Below are 18,594 nucleotides of genomic sequence, written 5' to 3' on the forward strand. Positions count from 1 at the left end.
TGAATTTATTTCAATTAACTGATTTCCTTACATGAACTGTAACTCAGTAAAATCTTTGAAATTGTAGCATGTTGCGTTTATATTTTTGTTCAGTATGTCATGAGACCACACTAAATAATCTAATGACTCATTGAACACTTCAGGAATCTTCAGAGACCACAAGATTCTGGAGGCTTTATCCACAAACGCATGACCAAGATCCACGTCAGGAAGTTCCAACTGGGGGACATCAACAGTAGACTACAGGAGGAACTGAAGGGCAGGAGTTTCCTGTTGGCCAGTACTAAATCAAACATTACACTTAAAGTACAGAGCAACTAAAGTGAGACAAAGGATTAAATAAAATGAAATTGTATTGGTCACATACACATATTTAGCAGACGTTATTGCGGGTGTAGCGAAATGCTTGTGTTACAAAAACTAAGCACAAATGAAAGTCATTTCAGATGGAAGTAGATGAGTTGAGTCACACTTGTGATTTTTATTTCAGAAGTTGTCATTTGAACAACACTTCTGACAGTTTCCACAATAGCCAAAATTATAGCAAGTCAAGTCCTCGTTCTGTGTTTAAAAATTATATAGGTCTAATAAACTCGTCCATTGTTATCCATTTACAGGCATTATATGAGCATTCATGAACTGAATTCACAATTTCACTTGCTTACTATTCAACAGCTTATTTCCACAACAGAATTTATAGGGAAACGGCAATATAATTTATTACATTTTTTAACAAGCAAAATAATCAAACTTCATCCACTTGACTTGTAACGATTAATATTAGGTTATAATGGACCATTGTATCTGCCTCTGGGCGTATGCATGTGTTGAGTTTTTGGCACATTATATTTAGTTCAAGAACTTAACTTAAACTATTGGACAATCCAGAGACCATCTTCGATTTCACAACAACAATCAAGGATATCTGAGATTAAAACAATCAAGGATGTTGAGCATAAAATATGAAAGAGTGAATATGTTTATACACAACATGTATAACAGCCTCAATGAGGAACAGTACATCTTAGGCCTTAGACAACAACAATCAAGTGTCCACAAACATCAACACAATAACATTCAATAATTTACAACACTTCTAAATATAAGGAGCTTTATAGATTATATACAGTGGGGGAAAAAAGTATTTAGTCAGCCACCAATTGTGCAAGTTCTCCCACTTAAAAAGATGAGAGAGGCCTGTAATTTTCATCATAGGTACACGTCAACTATGACAGACAAAATTAGAAAAGAAATTCCAGAAAATCACATTGTAGGATTTTTTATGAATTTATTTGCAAATTATGGTGGAAAATAAGTATTTGGTCAATAACAAAAAAGTTTCTCAATACTTTGTTATATACCCTTTGTTGGCAATGACACAGGTCAAACGTTTTCTGTAAGTCTTCACAAGGTTTTCACACACTGTTGCTGGTATTTTGGCCCATTCCTCCATGCAGATCTCCTCTAGAGCAGTGATGTTTTGGGGCTGTCGCTGGGCAACACGGATTTTCAACTCCCTCCAAAGATTTTCTATGGTGTTGAGATCTGGAGACTGGCTAGGCCACTCCAGGACCTTGAAATGCTTCTTACAAAGCCACTCCTTCGTTGCCCGGGCGGTGTGTTTGGGATCATTGTCATGCTGAAAGACCAAGCCACGTTTCATCTTCAATGCCCTTGCTGATGGAAGGAGGTTTTCACTCAAAATCTCACGATACATGGCCCCATTCATTCTTTCCTTTACACGGATCAGTCGTCCTGGTCCCTTTGCAGAAAAACAGCCCCAAAGCATGATGTTTCCACCCCCCTGCTTCACAGTAGGTATGGTGTTCTTTGGATGCAACTCAGCATTCTTTGTACTCCAAACACGACGAGTTGAGTTTTTACCAAAAAGTTATATTTTGGTTTCATCTGACCATATGACATTCTCCCAATCCTCTTCTGGATCATCCAAATGCACTCTAGCAAACTTCAGACGGGCCTGGACATGTACTGGCTTAAGCAGGGGGACACAGCAGGATTTGAGTCCCTGGCGGCGTAGTGTGTTACTGATGGTAGGCTTTGTTACTTTGGTCCCAGCTCTCTGCAGGTCATTCACTAGGTCCCCCCGTGTGGTTCTGGGATTTTTGCTCACCGTTCTTGTGATCATTTTGACCCCACGGGGTGAGATCTTGCGTGGAGCCCCAGATCGAGGGAGATTATCAGTGGTGTTGTATGTCTTCCATTTCCTAATAATTGCTCCCACAGTTGATTTCTTCAAACCAAGCTGCTTACCTATTGCAGATTCAGTCTTCCCAGCCTGGTGCAGGTCTACAATTTTGTTTCTGGTGTCCTTTGACAGCTCTTTGGTCTTGGCCATAGTGGAGTTTGGAGTGTGACTGTTTGAGGTTGTGGACAGGTGTCTTTTATACTGATAACAAGTTCAAACAGGTGCCATTAATAGAGGAAACGAGGGGAGGACAGAGGAGCCTCTTAAAGAAGAAGTTACAGGTCTGTGAGAGCCAGAAATCTTGCTTGTTTGTAGGTGACCAAATACTTATTTTCCACCATAATTTGCAAATAAATTCATAAAAAATCCTACAATGTGATTTTCTGGAAAAAAAATTCTCAATTTGTCTGTCATAGTTAACGTGTACTTATGATGAAAATTACAGGCATCTCTCATCTTTTTAAGTGGGAGAACTTGCACAATTGGTGGCTGACTAAATACTTTTTTTCCCCACTGTACATATGTGCATAGGGTGATTGTTTTCCCACCTTAGTTGCAGAAATATCATCAAATCTTCCTTCTCCCTGTGAGATGAACTCACGCCATCAACACTGCATGCAGCAGTCATCATACTAGCAGTCCTCATACTACCATCCTCAAAGGAGGCAGTAAAGGCTATCGTCCAGATCTCTATTGCACAACACCTTCTGAATTGATAGATAGGTGGATATTAATCCCCACATCCCTCTATAATAGTTCTAGTGGCCATTGCCGCCTTCTGACAGAATCCGGCTAGGTTCAGTGAACCTGGCAGTGAGAAGGTAGAAGAGGGCAGGTCCTGGTACCAGGGCCAATAGAGGCAGGTCCTGCTCCAGTTTATCCAATCGGGAGATGGAGATGATGCCATACGCGTGAAGGAGCCAATGGCTGAAGAGCACCACCAACCTCTTCTTCTTGGCAACAAGATTCTTGAAAGACTATGGATAGGAGTAAACACTTAGGAAATTGAATATGTGCTCATACAATGTTGTTGACTGAGTTGATCACAAACGTTAGGTAAGTATAAAATCAAGAGTTTCTTACCTGTATTTCTGAGGCTGACATGTACACTGCCAGGGTAACCAGGGACAACACCAAAATAATATATGGAAAAGCATAATCTGAAATAAACAGAAAATATCAAGCTTATACCACAGTCATGTGGCAAGACCTCTAGTCTCGCCAGGCCCTCCTTCCAAATGCTTGACTATTGGAAGTCTGGAGAACTTCAGTTTTGTATTTTGCTTTTGAATGGTTGGTTGTTAACACTCACATTTGATTTGCTCTGTGCAAAAATTATGTTTCCCCTCTGGAGAGGCATTCCCGTATTAGTTTTTTTCCATGATTTGTCCGTGTATCTATTCCTACCGTGTCAGACCAAATGTTGTATCTTATGCTAGCTTGTTGCAAGTCAGAAAAATTCAGAAACAAACTCTTTGGTGCTCCACCCATGCGAAGTGGGGCGGAGTAGGGCAGGCCATCTAGTTTTGTATTTCTTTAACTTTTTGAAGAGCTAGTAAAGTATTGGAAAGACTGGGAAGATAGGAGGGTGAGTCAAAGGGCAAAAGGCTGGATTTGAACCCAGGTCGAATGGCATCCATGTATGCCTGGTTCAGCTACTCTCACGTGCCACTAGTTTCCATGCAGACTCCACCGTCCTCCACACATTGTTTTATAGTCTTCCTGAATAGAACTTCCCCAGGCATTCGAACAGAACATGAGAATCCTGGGCTTCCAAGGCCACAAGACCTCTGGCCTTCAAGAGTGACTGAACATGCCGATTGGCACGTGTGTTTTTATGTTGCTAATTAGACAAATTAGATTTCAGTCTTGGAGGCGTGTTTTCCTGACCGATTCCATTTGCCTGCCCCACTCCTTTAAGCCTATTTCACTTCCTCAAAATCCCCAGAATGAATCTAAGATAGCTCAAGAAATCTAATTAATGTTGATGTTTTTGCCAAGGATGTTTTAGTTGCGCAATTTTACATTTAACTGAAGTGTTTCTCAAGTAACAAAATGTGCAACGTGTTGTTTATGTTTTGTTTACCCCATATGTAACTCTGTGTTGTTGTTTTTATCGCACTGCTTTGCTTTATCTTGGCCAGGTCGCAGTTGTAAATGAGAACTTGTTCTCAACTGGCTTACCTGGTTAAATAAAGGTGAAATAAAATTATTTAAAAAAATTAATGTAAACAAAGTCAGAGCTGCTGGGCAGGTCCTTCTCACTGTCTATGCTATTGGATAGAGCGCAATCACCGCAGCTGTTCACCCCATGTTAGTGGGCCAATGGACATCATAAAATCAAATCAAAACCCAACCTTAATTTACCAGTTGTGACGCACGGATGTTCCAAACTCTGTTTTAGACGACACTGACTTTATGACCAAAAATATCCTATTTACCATTTGTAGTCAATTTTGACACTAGAACACCTGTTTCTGACTGATATCAATACCACAGAGGACATTTAAAAGGGATCCGTTGCTTTTTAAAAGGCAGTCGCTCTTTAAAAGAATGCATTTCACATAAATCAATTATGTAACCATGAATACTATCTAAATACAAACTGGACTTAACCTGACTGGACCGAACCTGACTGGACCCTCATTTGAAAACATACTCACAGAGCAGGCCGCCTCCCACAGCTTGCAGGACTGTCAGGATAGGGAAGAAGTAGAGAGCAGCGTAGATGCTCTTGAAGCGGTCAGATTTCCCCAGACCACAGGCAATCTTTTTGACCAGGAGTGGACGCAGGAGCATCATGAACACCAGGCAGAAGGCGTAGTAGATCAACACTATAGTGTACCTGCGGACACAGAATATGATAAGCCATGTTATTCAATTAACAAAACAGCTCACATCACACTGTGCTTGATGGTGTGCACACTGCTCTGAACCTGAACATACCAACCAATTTCATTTATACCATGGCATTGTTGAATAGTCGTTTCTGATTGGCTTGAAGAGCATTCTAGAGCGTGCATTATTTCCCTATAACGCACAGTATATCACAGTAGAATTCAATGGCTATAGCTTTTGAAAGCAAAAGTCACATTGAAAACATTATTGGCATTGTTGAAATCGACTTTCATAATAGCAAGCTAGGACTGATGGTAGCGGCAAATGTGTTAAATTATAGCCATGGTATAAAAGGGACAATCAACTCGGGGCTCTATGCGTTCTCTGGAAAATAATGCAACTCAGTGGAAGGTTAGTTCCACTCTGCTAGCGCGTCATGGAATACACCTTCCACGTCGTTCATTATTTTCAATAGAACGCATTGCCCCTGGCTGATTAACTGTTACATTTACATCATTTAGCAGCCGGTCTTATCCAGAGCGACTTACAAATACATGTTCAACTCATTACCAATTCATATCAGTTCATTATGAGACTGTTTCGAGACAGAGATACTGGACTAAAAAGCTATTTCAACATGTGTTTGGTCCAGGACTAGCTGTGAAATCACCCCTACAAGTACAAAGCGTATAGGTCCAATTCATGACATGGACAACATAGGCTACTCACAGGGGAAAGACAGCTTCCTGTGTGCAGTGTAGAGTTGTGACATAGTCTGGGCTGGGGTTGTACAGCATGGTGTACCAGTCTGACAGCATCTGGACTCTGCAGGACCTGATAGACAGCAGACCCACTGGGTCGTTGACCAGTAGAGTCAGCACAGCCGCAGCACTGCACTCAAACAGGGCAGTTATGTGTTGGAAGAGGGCACTGGAGCTGCAGAAAAATATACATAATATCAGAAACATTAACGCGAGTTACCAAGTAGGCTACAAGAGGACAAAGTTAAAAACCTCCTTTCCAAAAGCACCTCTACAGTAAATTCCACAATTTGCTGCCTATTGACCATGGGTTATGATGACCAAATACATAATTGTTTACCTCTGCAGTAAATTGGCCTGAATGTGAGGCATTACCTTTTCTTTCCAGAGTACCACTCAATGAAGAACCAGTGTAGAACCAGTGGCAGCATTGCCATGAAGCCCAGGTACAGCCAGTCATAAAGTTCAGGGGATTCTGTACACTTCTCACAGATCTTCTGCATGTTAGTCCTCTCTCCTCTGGGACATACCTGATCATTCAACTACATTTTAGTGTGCGGGCATAGTCTACTATAAGGTTACAAAACATAGCTAGTGCTACAGTAGCTATAATGCCATTCCAACAGGCCCAGATCGATGATTTTTGTTGAAAATCAGCTGGGTGGAGCTACTCACCCCACATTCTCCATCAAATGAGCCATTTGTTAACGTCTTGCCGCAATACAGTCCCGGACAAGTTGAACTCATAGCTACTGCTGTAATAAAGCCAGGAGTAAGTAAGACAACAAGTCAGTTATTGACAATACTGCAGACGTCTATAACGTACTTTAGCATAATAGCTAGCTAACACATCATCTAACAACTAGCAAGTAACGCTAGCTAGACTAGTAGTTAGCTAGCTAGAACCGCTAACGTTAACTAGCTAGCAAGCTAGCCTAGCTTAGGCGACAGGACGTTATATTCAAGCCATCATTGAGCAGACACTTTCCAAGTACAATGTATCCACATACCCATGTTATTAGTCAACCTCCATACGATTCAGCTTTAATACATTACTTTGTAGAATATGTTTACGACGTATCAAACGATTTAATGTCTGCTAAATCAAACGATCAGCCGGAAGCTGCTTCTTCATCTATTATAATATTTTGGCAGTCCGCAAACAAACGTTAGAGGTGCATGCCGCCACCTACTGTACTGGAGTGTGTAGTCAATCACCGTTTACAAACTATATGAATAAAGAAACAAACATTAAGTGAAACTAAACCCTCCTATCTTAATCCTGTGCTACTAAGAAAATAAAAAAGAGCCCTACTAACAAACCCTCCCCCATCCCCCGAATCCCCCAAATCCCTTCCTACCCCCCCCCCCCCCCCCCCCCCCCCCCCCCCCATCCCCGGCCAACCTCAATAACCCTGCACATCATTATTATTTATTAATTAATTATTTTTTTCAACTTTATTTAACCAGGTAAGCCAGTTGGGATAAAGCAAAGCAGTGCGATAAAAACAACAACAACACAGAGTTACATATGGGGTAAACAAAACATAAAGTCAAAAATACAACAGAAAATATATATACAGTGTGTGCTAATGTAGTAAGTTATTGAGGTAAGGCAATAAATAAATAGGCCATAGTGCAAAAAGTTACAATTTCGAAATTAACACTGGAATGATAGATGATGTGCAAATAGAGATACTGGGGTGCAAATGAGCAAAATAAATAACAATATGGGGATGAGGTAGTTGGGTGGGCTAATTTCAGAATGGCTGTGTACAGGTGCAGTGATCGGTAAGATGCTCTGACAACTGACGCTTAAAGTTAGTGAGGGAGATAAGAGCCTCCAGCTTCAGAGATTTTTGCAGTTCGTTCCAGTCATTGGCAGCAGAGAACTGGAAGGAATGGCGGCCAAAGGAGGTGTTGGCTTTGGGGATGACCAGTGAGATATACCTGCTGGAGCGCAGACTACGGGTGGGTGTTGCTATGGTGACCAGTGAGCTAAGATAAGACGGGGATTTGCCTAGCAGTGATTTATAGATGACCTGGAGCCAGTGGGTTTGGCGACAAATATGTAGTGAGGGCCAGCCAACAAGAGCGTACAGGTCACAATGGTGGGTAGTATATGGGGCTTTGGTGACAAAACGGATGGCACTGTGATAGACTACATCCAATTTGCTGAGTAGAGTGTTGGAGGCTATTTTGTAAATGAAATCGCCAAAGTCAAGGATCGGTAGGATAGTCCGTTTTACGAGGGCATGTTTGGCAGCATGAGTGAAGGAGGCTTTGTTGCGAAATAGGAAGCTGATTCTAGATCTAACTTTTGATTGGAGATGCTTAATGTGAGTCTGGAAGGAGAGTTTACAGTCTAACCAGACAGCTAGGTATTTGTAGTTGTCCACATACTCTAGGTCAGAACCGCCGAGAGTAGTGATACTAGTCGGGTGGGTGGGTGCACGCAACGTTCAGTTGAAGAGCATGCATTTAGTTTTACTAGTGTTTAAGTGCAGTTGGAGGCTACGGAAGGAGTGTTGTATGGCGTTGAAGCTCGTTTGGAGGTTTGTTAACACAGTGTCCAAGGAAGGGCCAGATGTATACAAAATGGTGTCGTCCGCATAGAGGTGGATCCGAGCGTCACCAGCAGCAAGAGCGACATCATGTGGCATCCCCATAGAGATGGCCAGAGGTCCAGACAACAGGCCCTCCGATTTGACACATTGAACTCTATCTGAGAAGTAGTTGGTGAACCAGGCGAGGCAGTCATTAGAGAAACCAAGGCTATTTAGTCTGCCAATAAGAATGTGGTGGTTGAGAGAGTCGAAAGCCTTGGCCAGGTCGATGAAGACGGCTGCGCAGTACTGTCTTTTATCGATCACGGTTATAATATCGTTTAGGACCTTGAGCGTGGCTGAGGTGCACCCATGACCAGCTCGGAAACTGGATTGCATAGCGGAGAAGGTACGGTGGGATTCGAAATGGTCGGTGATCTGTTTGTTTACTTGGCTTTCAAATACTTTCGAAAGGCAGGGCAGGATGGATACAGGTCTGTAACAGTTTGGATCTAGAGTGTCACCCCCTTTGAAGAGGGGGATGACCACGGCAGCTTTCTAATCTCTGGGGATCTCAGACGTTACGAAAGAGAGGTTGAACAGGCTAGTAATAGGGGTTGTGACAATTTCGGCGGCTAATTTTAGAAAGAAAGGATCCAGATTGTCTAGCCCAGTTGATTTGTAGGGGTCCAGATTTTTCAGCACTTTCAGAACATCAACTGTCTGAATTTGTGTGAAGGAGAAGCGGGGGGGTGGGGGGGGGGGGGGGGGGGGGGGGGGGGGGGGGGGGGGGCATGGGCAAGTTGCAGCAGAGGGTGCAGAGCTGGTGGCCGGGGTAGTGGTAGCCAGGTGGAAAGCATGACCAGCCATAGCAAAATGCTTGTTGAAATTCTTGATTATTGTAGATTTATCGGTGGTGACAGTGTTTCCTAGCCTCAGTGCAGTGGGCAGTTGAGAGGAGGTGCTCTTATTTTCCATGGACTTTACAGTGTCCCAAAACTTTTTGGAGTTAGTGCTATAGGATACACATTTCTGTTTGAAAAAGCTAGCCTTTGCTTTCCTAACTGATTGTGTATATTGGTTCCTGACTTCCCTGAAAAGTTGCATATCGCGGGGGCTGTTTGATGCTAATGCAGTATGCCATAGGATGTTTTTGTGCTGGTCAAGGGCAGTCAAGTCTGAGGAGAACCAGGAGCTATATCTGTTCTTAGTTCTGAATTATTTGAATGGGGCATGCTTATTTAAGATTGAGAGGAAAGCACTTTTAAAGAACAACCAGGCATCCTCTACTGACGGAATGAGGTCAATATCCATCCAGGATACCCGGGCCAGGTCAATTAGAAAGGCCTGCTCGCTAAAGTGCTTTAGGGAGCGTTTGACAGTGATGAGGGGTGGTCGTTTGACCGTGGACCCATTACGGACGCAGGCAATAAGGCAGTGATCGCTGAGATCCTGGTTGAAGACAGCGGAGGTGTATTTAGAGGGTATATTTGTCAGGATGATATCTATGAGGGTGACCATGTTTACAGATTTAGGGTTGTACCTGGTAGGTTCGTTGATAATTTGTGTGAGATTGAGGGCATCTAGTTTAGATTGTAGGTTGGCCGGGGTGTTAAGCATATCCCAGTTTAGGTCACCAAGCAGTATGAACTCTGAAGATAGATGGGGGGCAATCAGTTCACATATGGTGTCCAGGGCACAGCTCGGGGCTGAGTTGGGTCTGTAGCAAGCGGCAAAAGTGAGAGACTTATTTCTGGAAAGGTGGATTTTTAGAAGTAGAAGCTCAAACTGTTTGGGCACAGACCTGGATAGTACGATAGAGCTCTGCAGGCTATCTCTACAGTAGATTGCAACCCCACCCCCTTTGGCAGTTCTATCGAGACGGAAAATGTTGTAGTTGGGGATGGACATTTCTGAATTTTTGGTGGCCTTCCTAAGCCAGGATTCAGATACTGCTAGAACATCAGGGTTGGCGGAGTGTGCTAACGCAGTGAATAACTCAAACTTAGGGAGGAGGCTTCGGATGTTAACGTGCAAGAAACCAAGGCTTTTGCGGTTACAGAAGTCAACAAATGATAACGCCTGGGGAGTAGGAGTGATACTGGGGGCTACAGGGCCTTGGGTTAACCTCTACATCACCCGAGAAACAGAGGAGGAGTAGAATAAGGATACGGCTAAAGGCTTTAAAACTGGTCTTCTAGTGCGTTGGGTACAGAGAAAAAAAGGGGCAGATTTCCGGGCGTTGTAGAATAGATTCAGGGCATTATGTACAGACAAGGATATGGAAAGATATGAGTACAGTGGAGGTAAACCTAAGCATTGGGTAACGATGATAGAGATAGCATCACTTGAGACACCGATTTAGTCGGTCTCCGCATGTATGGGGGGTGGGACAAAGGAGCTATCTATGGCAGGTTGAGCTGGGCTGGGGGATCTACAGTGAAATAGTACAATAAGAAATAACCGAAACAGCAATAAGCAAGGCATATTGACATGGGAGAGAGGCATAAATCAATCACAGGTGTTATTTGAGAGAGCTAAGACAACAGCTGGTAATGGCAACAAAGTTTGGGCTGAGGCAAAACATAAATAGGATGCAGTACCGTATAAAGGAACAGTGCAGCAGGCATCAGCTGTATAGCTGAGTTATCATAAGGTCCGTTGAACAGCAATAGGAGAGTTCGGAGGTAGTTCGGGGGCTCCTACAGCACTGGCGAGCAAGAGGCCATGGCTTGCGTGTGCTAGCGTGCCAGGGCTAGCAGATGGATCTTCGTGGTCGACGTCGTAACGGGAAGCCTGTTGAAACCACATCAGACGATTTCGTTCGCAGACCAGTTGTGTTGGATCGGCGGGGATCCGTGTCAACACTAGGAGGTCCCGTCCGGTTGACAGAGAGGTAGATAGCCGGGAGATGGGCCTGGCTCGAGGCTAGCTCAGGTCTGATTAGCCAACAACTACATCCATTTGGTTGCAGCTAGCTAGTTGCGATGATCCGGTATTAAAGGTCCAGTGATTCAGTGATTACGGCAGAAAAACCGATATGTTCTGGGTCGATAACGCGCTGTGCAGACAGTGCAGACTGGCCGATAATTTTCCAGGCTAGAGCTGGCTGGTAGGTAGCGCAGGCCACGGACAATGGTGAAAAACCGCTAACGGTGGCTAATAGCAAGAAGCTAGTTAGCTGGCTACTGCCGTCCGGTAGACAGAGAGGTAGATAGCCGGGATATGGGCCTGGCTCGAGGCTAGCTCAAGGCTAACTGGTGCTAGCTTCGGGGGCAGCGGTGATTAGCCAACAGCAGCATCCATCCGGTTGCGGCTAGCTGGTTGCGATCCGGTGTTAATATCCAGTGATTCAGTTAGAAAATCATTCCTCTTCCACATAGGCCTACCAGTACTTACAACAAAACAACAACACATGCTTCACTGTTTCATCAACCATACACTCCGCACACAAACTATGTGCATGCTTGCCAACCAGATATAATGAGTTTAATGTACAATGTCCTAGACACAACTGAGCAGACACCACCTCTTCAATCCTAATCTGACCCTTGAATCTTGGTCCACCAACCTTTCTTTGGAAGGCATATAAATGCTGGTCCTTGCGCTCTGTCCCACCTGTTCTATAATAATGGCTCTAATCTTACATTTGGCCTCACCTCTACCCAGTGAAGCATGAATATCAATTATATCTTGTTTTAAAGCCCTTTTGGCTACCTGGTCTACTATTTAATTCCCACCCACTCCCAAGTAGACCCAGCAGAATTTCAATACTAAACCCAGTACCGAAGGCTTCTGCTACAAGGTTTCCCATTTACTTTTTCACCCCTTTTGGTTTGTATGCATCAAGCAGACTAGAGATCCCAAATCGAGCAAAGTGGACAAATACTGATAAAATGTTAATACACATGATGATTAAAATGTATTTATTTTAATTATTTTACAGACACACAACATGTTCATATAATATAAAAGGTTGGATAAACGTGTTCCAAGTAGCCTATGTGTCATGACTCATGGATAGTAGGGTAGATAGAGAGAGAGGCTGAGAGAGAGAGAGAAAGAGAGAGAGGTCATGAGCTCCTGAATTCTTCTGCATCTGGTCTGATGAAACAGAAATATAACTGTTTGGCCATAATGACCATCGTTATGTTTGGAGGAAAAAGGGGAAAGCTTGCAAGACGAAGAACACCATCCCAACCGTGAAGCACGGGGGTGGCAGCATCATGCTGTGGAGGTGCTTTGCTGCAGGAGGGACTGGTGCACTTCACAAAAGAGATGGCATCATGAGGAAGGAAAATTATGTGGATATATTGAAGCAACATCTCAAGACATCAGTCAGGAAGTTAAAGCTTGGTCGCAAATGGGTCTTCCAAATGGACAATGACCCCAAGTTGTGGAAAAATGGCTTAAGGACAACAAAGTAAAGGTATTGGAGTGGCCATCACAAAGCCCTGACCTCAATCCTATAGAACATTTGTGGGCAGAACTGAAAAAGCATGTGCGAGCAAGGAGGCCTACAAACCTGACTCAGTTACACTAGCGCTGTCAGGAGGAATAGGCCAAAATTCACCCAACTTATTGTGGGAAGCTTGTGGAAGGCTACCCGAAATGTTTGACCCAAGTTAAACAATTTAAAAGCAATGCTACCAAATACTAATTGAGTATATGTAAACTTCTGACCCACTGGGAATGTGATGAAATAAATAAAAGTTAAAAGAAATCATTATCTCTAATATTATTCTGACATTTCACATTCTTAAAATAAAGTGGTGATCCTAGCTGACCTAAAACAGGGAATCTTTACTAGGATTAAGTGTCAGGAATTGTGAAAAACTGAGTTTAAATGTATTTGGCTAAGGTGAATGTCAACTTTCGACTTCAACTGTATGTCCAAACTTTTGACTGGTAGTGTATGTTTCTACAAAATGTAGAAATGTGCCGTTTTCACATATGTAGACACTCGTATTGTGCTGGAGATAATCAAAATGAGTTTGAAAAGTGGTGGAATTGCCCTTTAAAAAGATCTCTCTGTGTTATAATCTCTCAATGTGCATCTTAAAGTGCACCAAATTCATACATTTAGCTGTTGAAATGTCATATTTTTTTTGCTGGGGGAGGACGCCCCTGGACCCACTTACTGGCTTTTGGCTAAGACCCCAATGTCTTCAAATCCTATAAATGCCCCTGCTGTTATGTGGGGAGGCCTAGGTACCTGACCAAATAACTAATCATCCAGAAAGTGCTTAATTCTACATATAAAACCATCACTGATACCATGGCTACGGCTCTAAACATCACGAAGGGGGTAAAGATACAAATTGTACGCAAGGAAGGCGGGGACTCAGGAATATGAGATAGGCTACAGGAGTACGGGGATTGAGGGGATCAGGCGAGAACTGCAAACAGGAGCGCATGTCTACTGAGAATGGGACACGCAAGGGGCATGGACACCAGTTTGAATAATGAGGAACATCTTGAGGAGCGCATAGAAAAGGGGTTGCAATTGGGATTTAAATGTATTTAATGCGACACGTCTTATCTGCTGCATCTACACAGAGACACAACATATGATGAATCTCCTTCCATTCTGTGGAGGCTCCCCATTCGTGTCCGATGGATTTCCCCGAGAACATTGCATTGCTCGGCACCAGCAACTTTATCGCTCCGGACAACACCTCTTGCACGAGTTTAACGCTGGAAATAGTCACCATAGGAGCGGTGTTACACAGCTTTTTCACAAAGGTCACTCTCGGAAACCTTACGGGCGGAGGCAAGGAGAACCAACAACACACACCAATACAGAGCGCGGAAGGGAACTCGGCCCTCCAGGGCATCACGGTGGCAGCTCAAGCCTTGCTATCTTCCTCATCTCTAGTTTAGGGAATTCTGCGGTGGTGATTGTCATAATCAAACATCGGCAGCTGAGAACCGTTACCAATGCTTTCAACATGTCCCTTTCACTGTCTGATTTTTTTGACGGCCGTTCTTTGTTTACCGTTCTCGTTAATGATGTTCTTTAGCAAAGATGGTGTGTGGATGTTTGGAGACCGCTTCTGCGTCGCCAACTGGTTCTTCAACACATGCTTTGGTATTATTTCCACACTGACAATGACTCTAATTTATTTTGACCGCTATTATGCCATCGTGAGGCAACCTCATGAGAAGATAGGCAGGAGGAAGGCCATACAGCTACTGGTGGCTGTGTGGTTAACAGCAGTGTTTTTCTCCTTACCATGGTACATGGTGATGCGAACAGCCAAGGATCTAGTTGTCCATAAAATGGGCTTCTACCACTGTATGTATGTCTTTCACTCTGGTACCTCTAGGATGGGTACCTACATTTACATTTACATTTTAGTCATTTAGCAGACGCTCTTATCCAGAGCGACTTACAGGAGCAATTAGGGTTAAGTGCCTTGCTCAAGGGCACATCGACAGATTTTTCACCTAGTCGGCTCGGGGATTAGAACCAGCGACCTTTCGGTTACTGGCACTACGCTCTTAACCACTAAGCTACCTACCTCTTACAGTATAGCTTTAATAGTGGTGTGTTATGTCCTCCCGTTGCGCTCATGTGTTTCTGTCATTACAACATCTGTAAGACCGTTAGGTTGTCAGAAATAAGGGTGTGGCCGGTGACAATTTATGCGAATTTACTCCGGTTTTATAGTGAGATGAGGACGGCCACGACAGTGCTGATAATGATCGTGTTTATCATCTTCTGCTGGGGCCCCTACTGTCTGATGGGTATCATCACTGTCGTGGGGGATTACTCCGTTAACCCTGTCATGGACACCTTGGCCATATGGATGGCATGGGCAAACGGTGCCATAAACCCGCTCATTTACGTAATTAGAAACCCAAACATATCGCTGCTTTTAGGCCGAAGCCGAAAGGAGGGATATAGGACTCGAAACATTCCTGCCTACCTATCCACACAAACCCAAAGCAGGGATGTCAGAACGAGGGCCGACCGAATCAGAGACCGGTATGTGAGCAGGCACGGTGTTAACAGACGGTTGTCTTCCTCCAGCCCAGCGAACAGAGGAGAGGTTGCGATGTGGGCTTGTAATAACCCTGCGTTGTTCTTCTGTAGGGATGCTCAGCCCAATAGGTCCACTGTGTCCAAACTCGCGGTGCCAAAAGTTGAAACTGCAGATACCAGTCTGTGATCATTATTTTATTTTTGAGAAGCGTGATGAATGTCAAAATCGTGAATCATTTTGCAAAACTTTTGAACAAATTGAGAAATTAGTGATAAGGGATATAAATGTCCTATGAAGTTCCAACGTGCGTTTGGGTACTCTTTATGCAGCGCCAAGCGCTCTACACACTGTGATGGAACAGAGTACACCTTTAAAAACACAACTACTTTATTGAGGGCTTATTTTCAGAATGTGATTTATAAATACTAAGATACTCAAAATGATGAAAAATCTAATTTGAATATATGTGCATTATGTATTACTTTATGCCACATCAGACAAGTGTTTATTTCACAACCTTTGCTTCCTTAGGTTTGGGCTATCTTATTATGACAAAATTAATTCAAAGGGAAAAGGTAATTGAACCTAAATGAGAATTTTTCATTTGTTAATTCTAAAGCAAATGTTCCACATATCAATGTGTCCTACAGCATCAATAGGCTATGAATGATATTACAACCTCAATTACCAGTCTTTCGATTCCCCTTTGATCTTTGAGGCACAGTTTATTTCTATAGTATTAGTACTAAACTTACCTTGTGTCAAATGTAACACCTACAGTGGGGGAAAAAGTATTTAGTCAGCCACCAATTGTGCAAGTTCTCCCACTTAAAAAGATGAGAGAGGCCTGTAATTTTCATCATAGGTACACGTCAACTATGACAGACAAAATGAGGGAAAAAAATCCAGAAAATCACATTGTAGGATTTTTAATGAATTTATTTGCAAATTATGGTGGAAAATAAGTATTTGGTCAATAACAAAAATGTCTCAATACTTTGTTATATACCCTTTGTTGGCAATGACACAGGTCAAACGTTTTCTGTAAGTCTTCACAAGGTTTTCACACACTGTTGCTGGTATTTTGGCCCATTCCTCCATGCAGATCTCCTCTAGAGCAGTGATGTTTTGGGGCTGTCGCTGGGCAACACAGACTTTCAACTCCCTCCAAAGATTTTCTATGGGTTTGAGATCTGGAGACTGGTTAGGCCACTCCAGGACCTTGAAATGCTTCTTACAAAGCCACTCCTTCGTTGCCCGGGCGGTGTGTTTGGGATCATTGTCATGCTGAAAGACCCAGCCACGTTTCATCTTCAATGCCCTTGCTGATGGAAGGAGGTTTTCACTCAAAATCTCACGATACATGGCCCCATTCATTCTTTCCTTTACACGGATCAGTCGTCCTGGTCCCTTTGCAGAAAAACAGCCCCAAAGCATGATGTTTCCACCCCAATGCTTCACAGTAGGTATGGTGTTCTTTGGATGCAACTCAGCATTCTTTGTCCTCCAAACACGACGAGTTGAGTTTTTACCAAAAAGTTCTATTTTGGTTTCATCTGACCATATGACATTCTCCCAATCCTCTTCTGGATCATCCAAATGCACTCTAGCAAACTTCAGACGGGCCTGGACATGTACTGGCTTAAGCAGTGGGACACGTCTGGCACTGCAGGATTTGAGTCCCTGGCGGCGTAGTGTGTTACTGATGGTAGGCTTTGTTACTTTGGTCCCAGCTCTCTGCAGGTCATTCACTAGGTCCCCCCGTGTGGTTCTGGGATTTTTGCTCACCGTTCTTGTGATCATTTTGACCCCATGGGGTGAGATATTGCGTGGAGCCCCAGATTGAGGGAGATTGTCAGTGGTCTTGTATGTCTTCCATTTCCTAATAATTGCTCCCACAGTTGATTTCTTCAAACCAAGCTGCTTACCTATTGCAGATTCAGTCTTCCCAGCCTGGTGCAGGTCTACAATTTTGTTTCTGGTGTCCTTTGACAGCTCTTTGGTCTTGGCCATAGTGGAGTTTGGAGTGTGACTGTTTGAGGTTGTGGACAGGTGTCTTTTATACTGATAACAAGTTCAAACAGGTGCCATTAATACAGGTAACGAGTGGAGGACAGAGGAGCCTCTTAAAGAAGAAGTTACAGGTCTGTGAGAGCCAGAAATCTTGCTTGTTTGTAGGTGACCAAATACTTATTTTCCACCATAATTTGCAAATAAATTCATAAAAAATCCTACAATGTGATTTTCTGGAGAAAACATTTCTCAATTTGTCTGTCATAGTTGACGTGTACCTATGATGAAAATTACAGGCCTCTCTCATCTTTTTAAGTGGGAGAACTTGCACAATTGGTGGCTGACTAAATACTTTTTTTCCCCACTGTAGTTGATATCTTTGCCATGATTTCTGTCTTTCAAATTAGTATTTTCTGTGATTTTATTGAGCAAAGAGTATGAGAATAGAAAGGAGTATGAGTGAACCAGCAGTGTATTGTATGGTACACAGCAAATCGGGCAGTTTTATCTAGCGTTGTTTTTCAGTGTAACATTTCTAGTGTTGATTCAGGAGTTAAATTAATTTAACACTCAGTGGTGTAAAATAATCCCAGTGTTGGTGTTAATAATCAGAGTTGAGTGTGATTGTGTCATTTTTACTCTGTGTAAAGTAAAAAACTCAAAACCATGCCCATCATTATCATATTTCCCAGCATCCTCTATTGCAGGTTGATTTTCAGAATTGTTTGTTTCAATGCCTGTGTTTTTGCATGTACATTGATTGGTTGTATAATCTTATGCTACACAAAGATCAAACGTTTTTCTAAACTAATCCAATCTGTAAGTAGACTTTATTATGTACCCATTACTGTTACTGAGATGGTTGTTCCAGTTTAGTTGCTTTAGGTAGTCCCATTATTCAATCTTCCATACCCTGGAAGTCATAATGAATGCAGGTAGCGGGTGATTAAAAGTACCAATTGTTGAACATCACCTTGCAAACCAGCATAATGTGACTTGCAGGCCTGATGTGGCCTGTAAACCTGGAGTTTTCTAACACCACTAACACCAGGCCCTCAAAGAAAGGCTTTATGATTATGCAAAATTGTCATAAAAATAAATATGTTTAAAGGCTAATAAGGTTGCTTGAACCATTCATAGAGGGTTCAAGGAAGAACCCTTCAAAGAGAAAAGGATTCTCGGCAGAACCCTTCATAGAGGGATCTAGGTAGAACCATTTACAGGGGGTTCTATGAATTACC

General features: G+C 42.9%; 1 protein-coding gene and 1 pseudogene across 3 annotated transcripts; one reads left to right on the forward strand and one right to left on the reverse strand.

Annotated features, from left to right (window-relative positions):
* Positions 1-456: 456 nt before the first annotated feature.
* On the reverse strand, positions 457-6,944 carry LOC311145564 (JNK1/MAPK8-associated membrane protein). 2 transcript variants are annotated; one of them, XM_084181831.1, is made up of 7 exons: positions 6,816-6,944; positions 6,481-6,560; positions 6,181-6,335; positions 5,774-5,980; positions 4,870-5,051; positions 3,290-3,366; positions 457-3,183 (listed from the first exon to the last, which is right to left on the reverse strand). In XM_084181831.1, the coding sequence occupies exons 1-7, from the start codon at positions 6,817-6,819 to the stop codon at positions 2,965-2,967; spliced, it is 924 nt and encodes a 307-aa protein (XP_084037957.1). In that variant the 5' UTR covers positions 6,820-6,944; the 3' UTR covers positions 457-2,964. The 2 variants fall into 2 exon arrangements, with proteins under 2 accessions (XP_084037957.1, XP_084037956.1); XM_084181830.1 differs by having other exon boundaries at positions 6,481-6,557; positions 6,816-6,894.
* A 7,023-nt stretch (positions 6,945-13,967) lies between these two features.
* LOC311145949 (G-protein coupled receptor 135-like) lies at positions 13,968-15,526 on the forward strand (annotated as a pseudogene). The gene is made up of 2 exons: positions 13,968-14,685; positions 14,872-15,526. The product of its transcript is annotated as a G-protein coupled receptor 135-like (transcript).
* The last annotated feature ends 3,068 nt before the right edge of the window (positions 15,527-18,594 follow it).

The sequence above is a fragment of the Coregonus lavaretus genome (genome assembly GCF_964263955.1).
Source record: "Coregonus lavaretus genome assembly, chromosome: 18".
Lineage (NCBI taxonomy): Eukaryota > Metazoa > Chordata > Actinopteri > Salmoniformes > Salmonidae > Coregonus > Coregonus lavaretus.

Excerpts from the sequence above, each read along its gene's own strand:
- LOC311145564 (XM_084181831.1), bottom strand. Across the intron at positions 5,981-6,180 it reads TGGTACTCTGGAAAGAAAAG|CTCCAGTGCCCTCTTCCAAC; the intron begins GTAATGCCTCAC and ends ATTTTTCTGCAG. Across the intron at positions 3,184-3,289 it reads TGTCAGCCTCAGAAATACAG|TCTTTCAAGAATCTTGTTGC; the intron begins GTAAGAAACTCT and ends TCCTATCCATAG.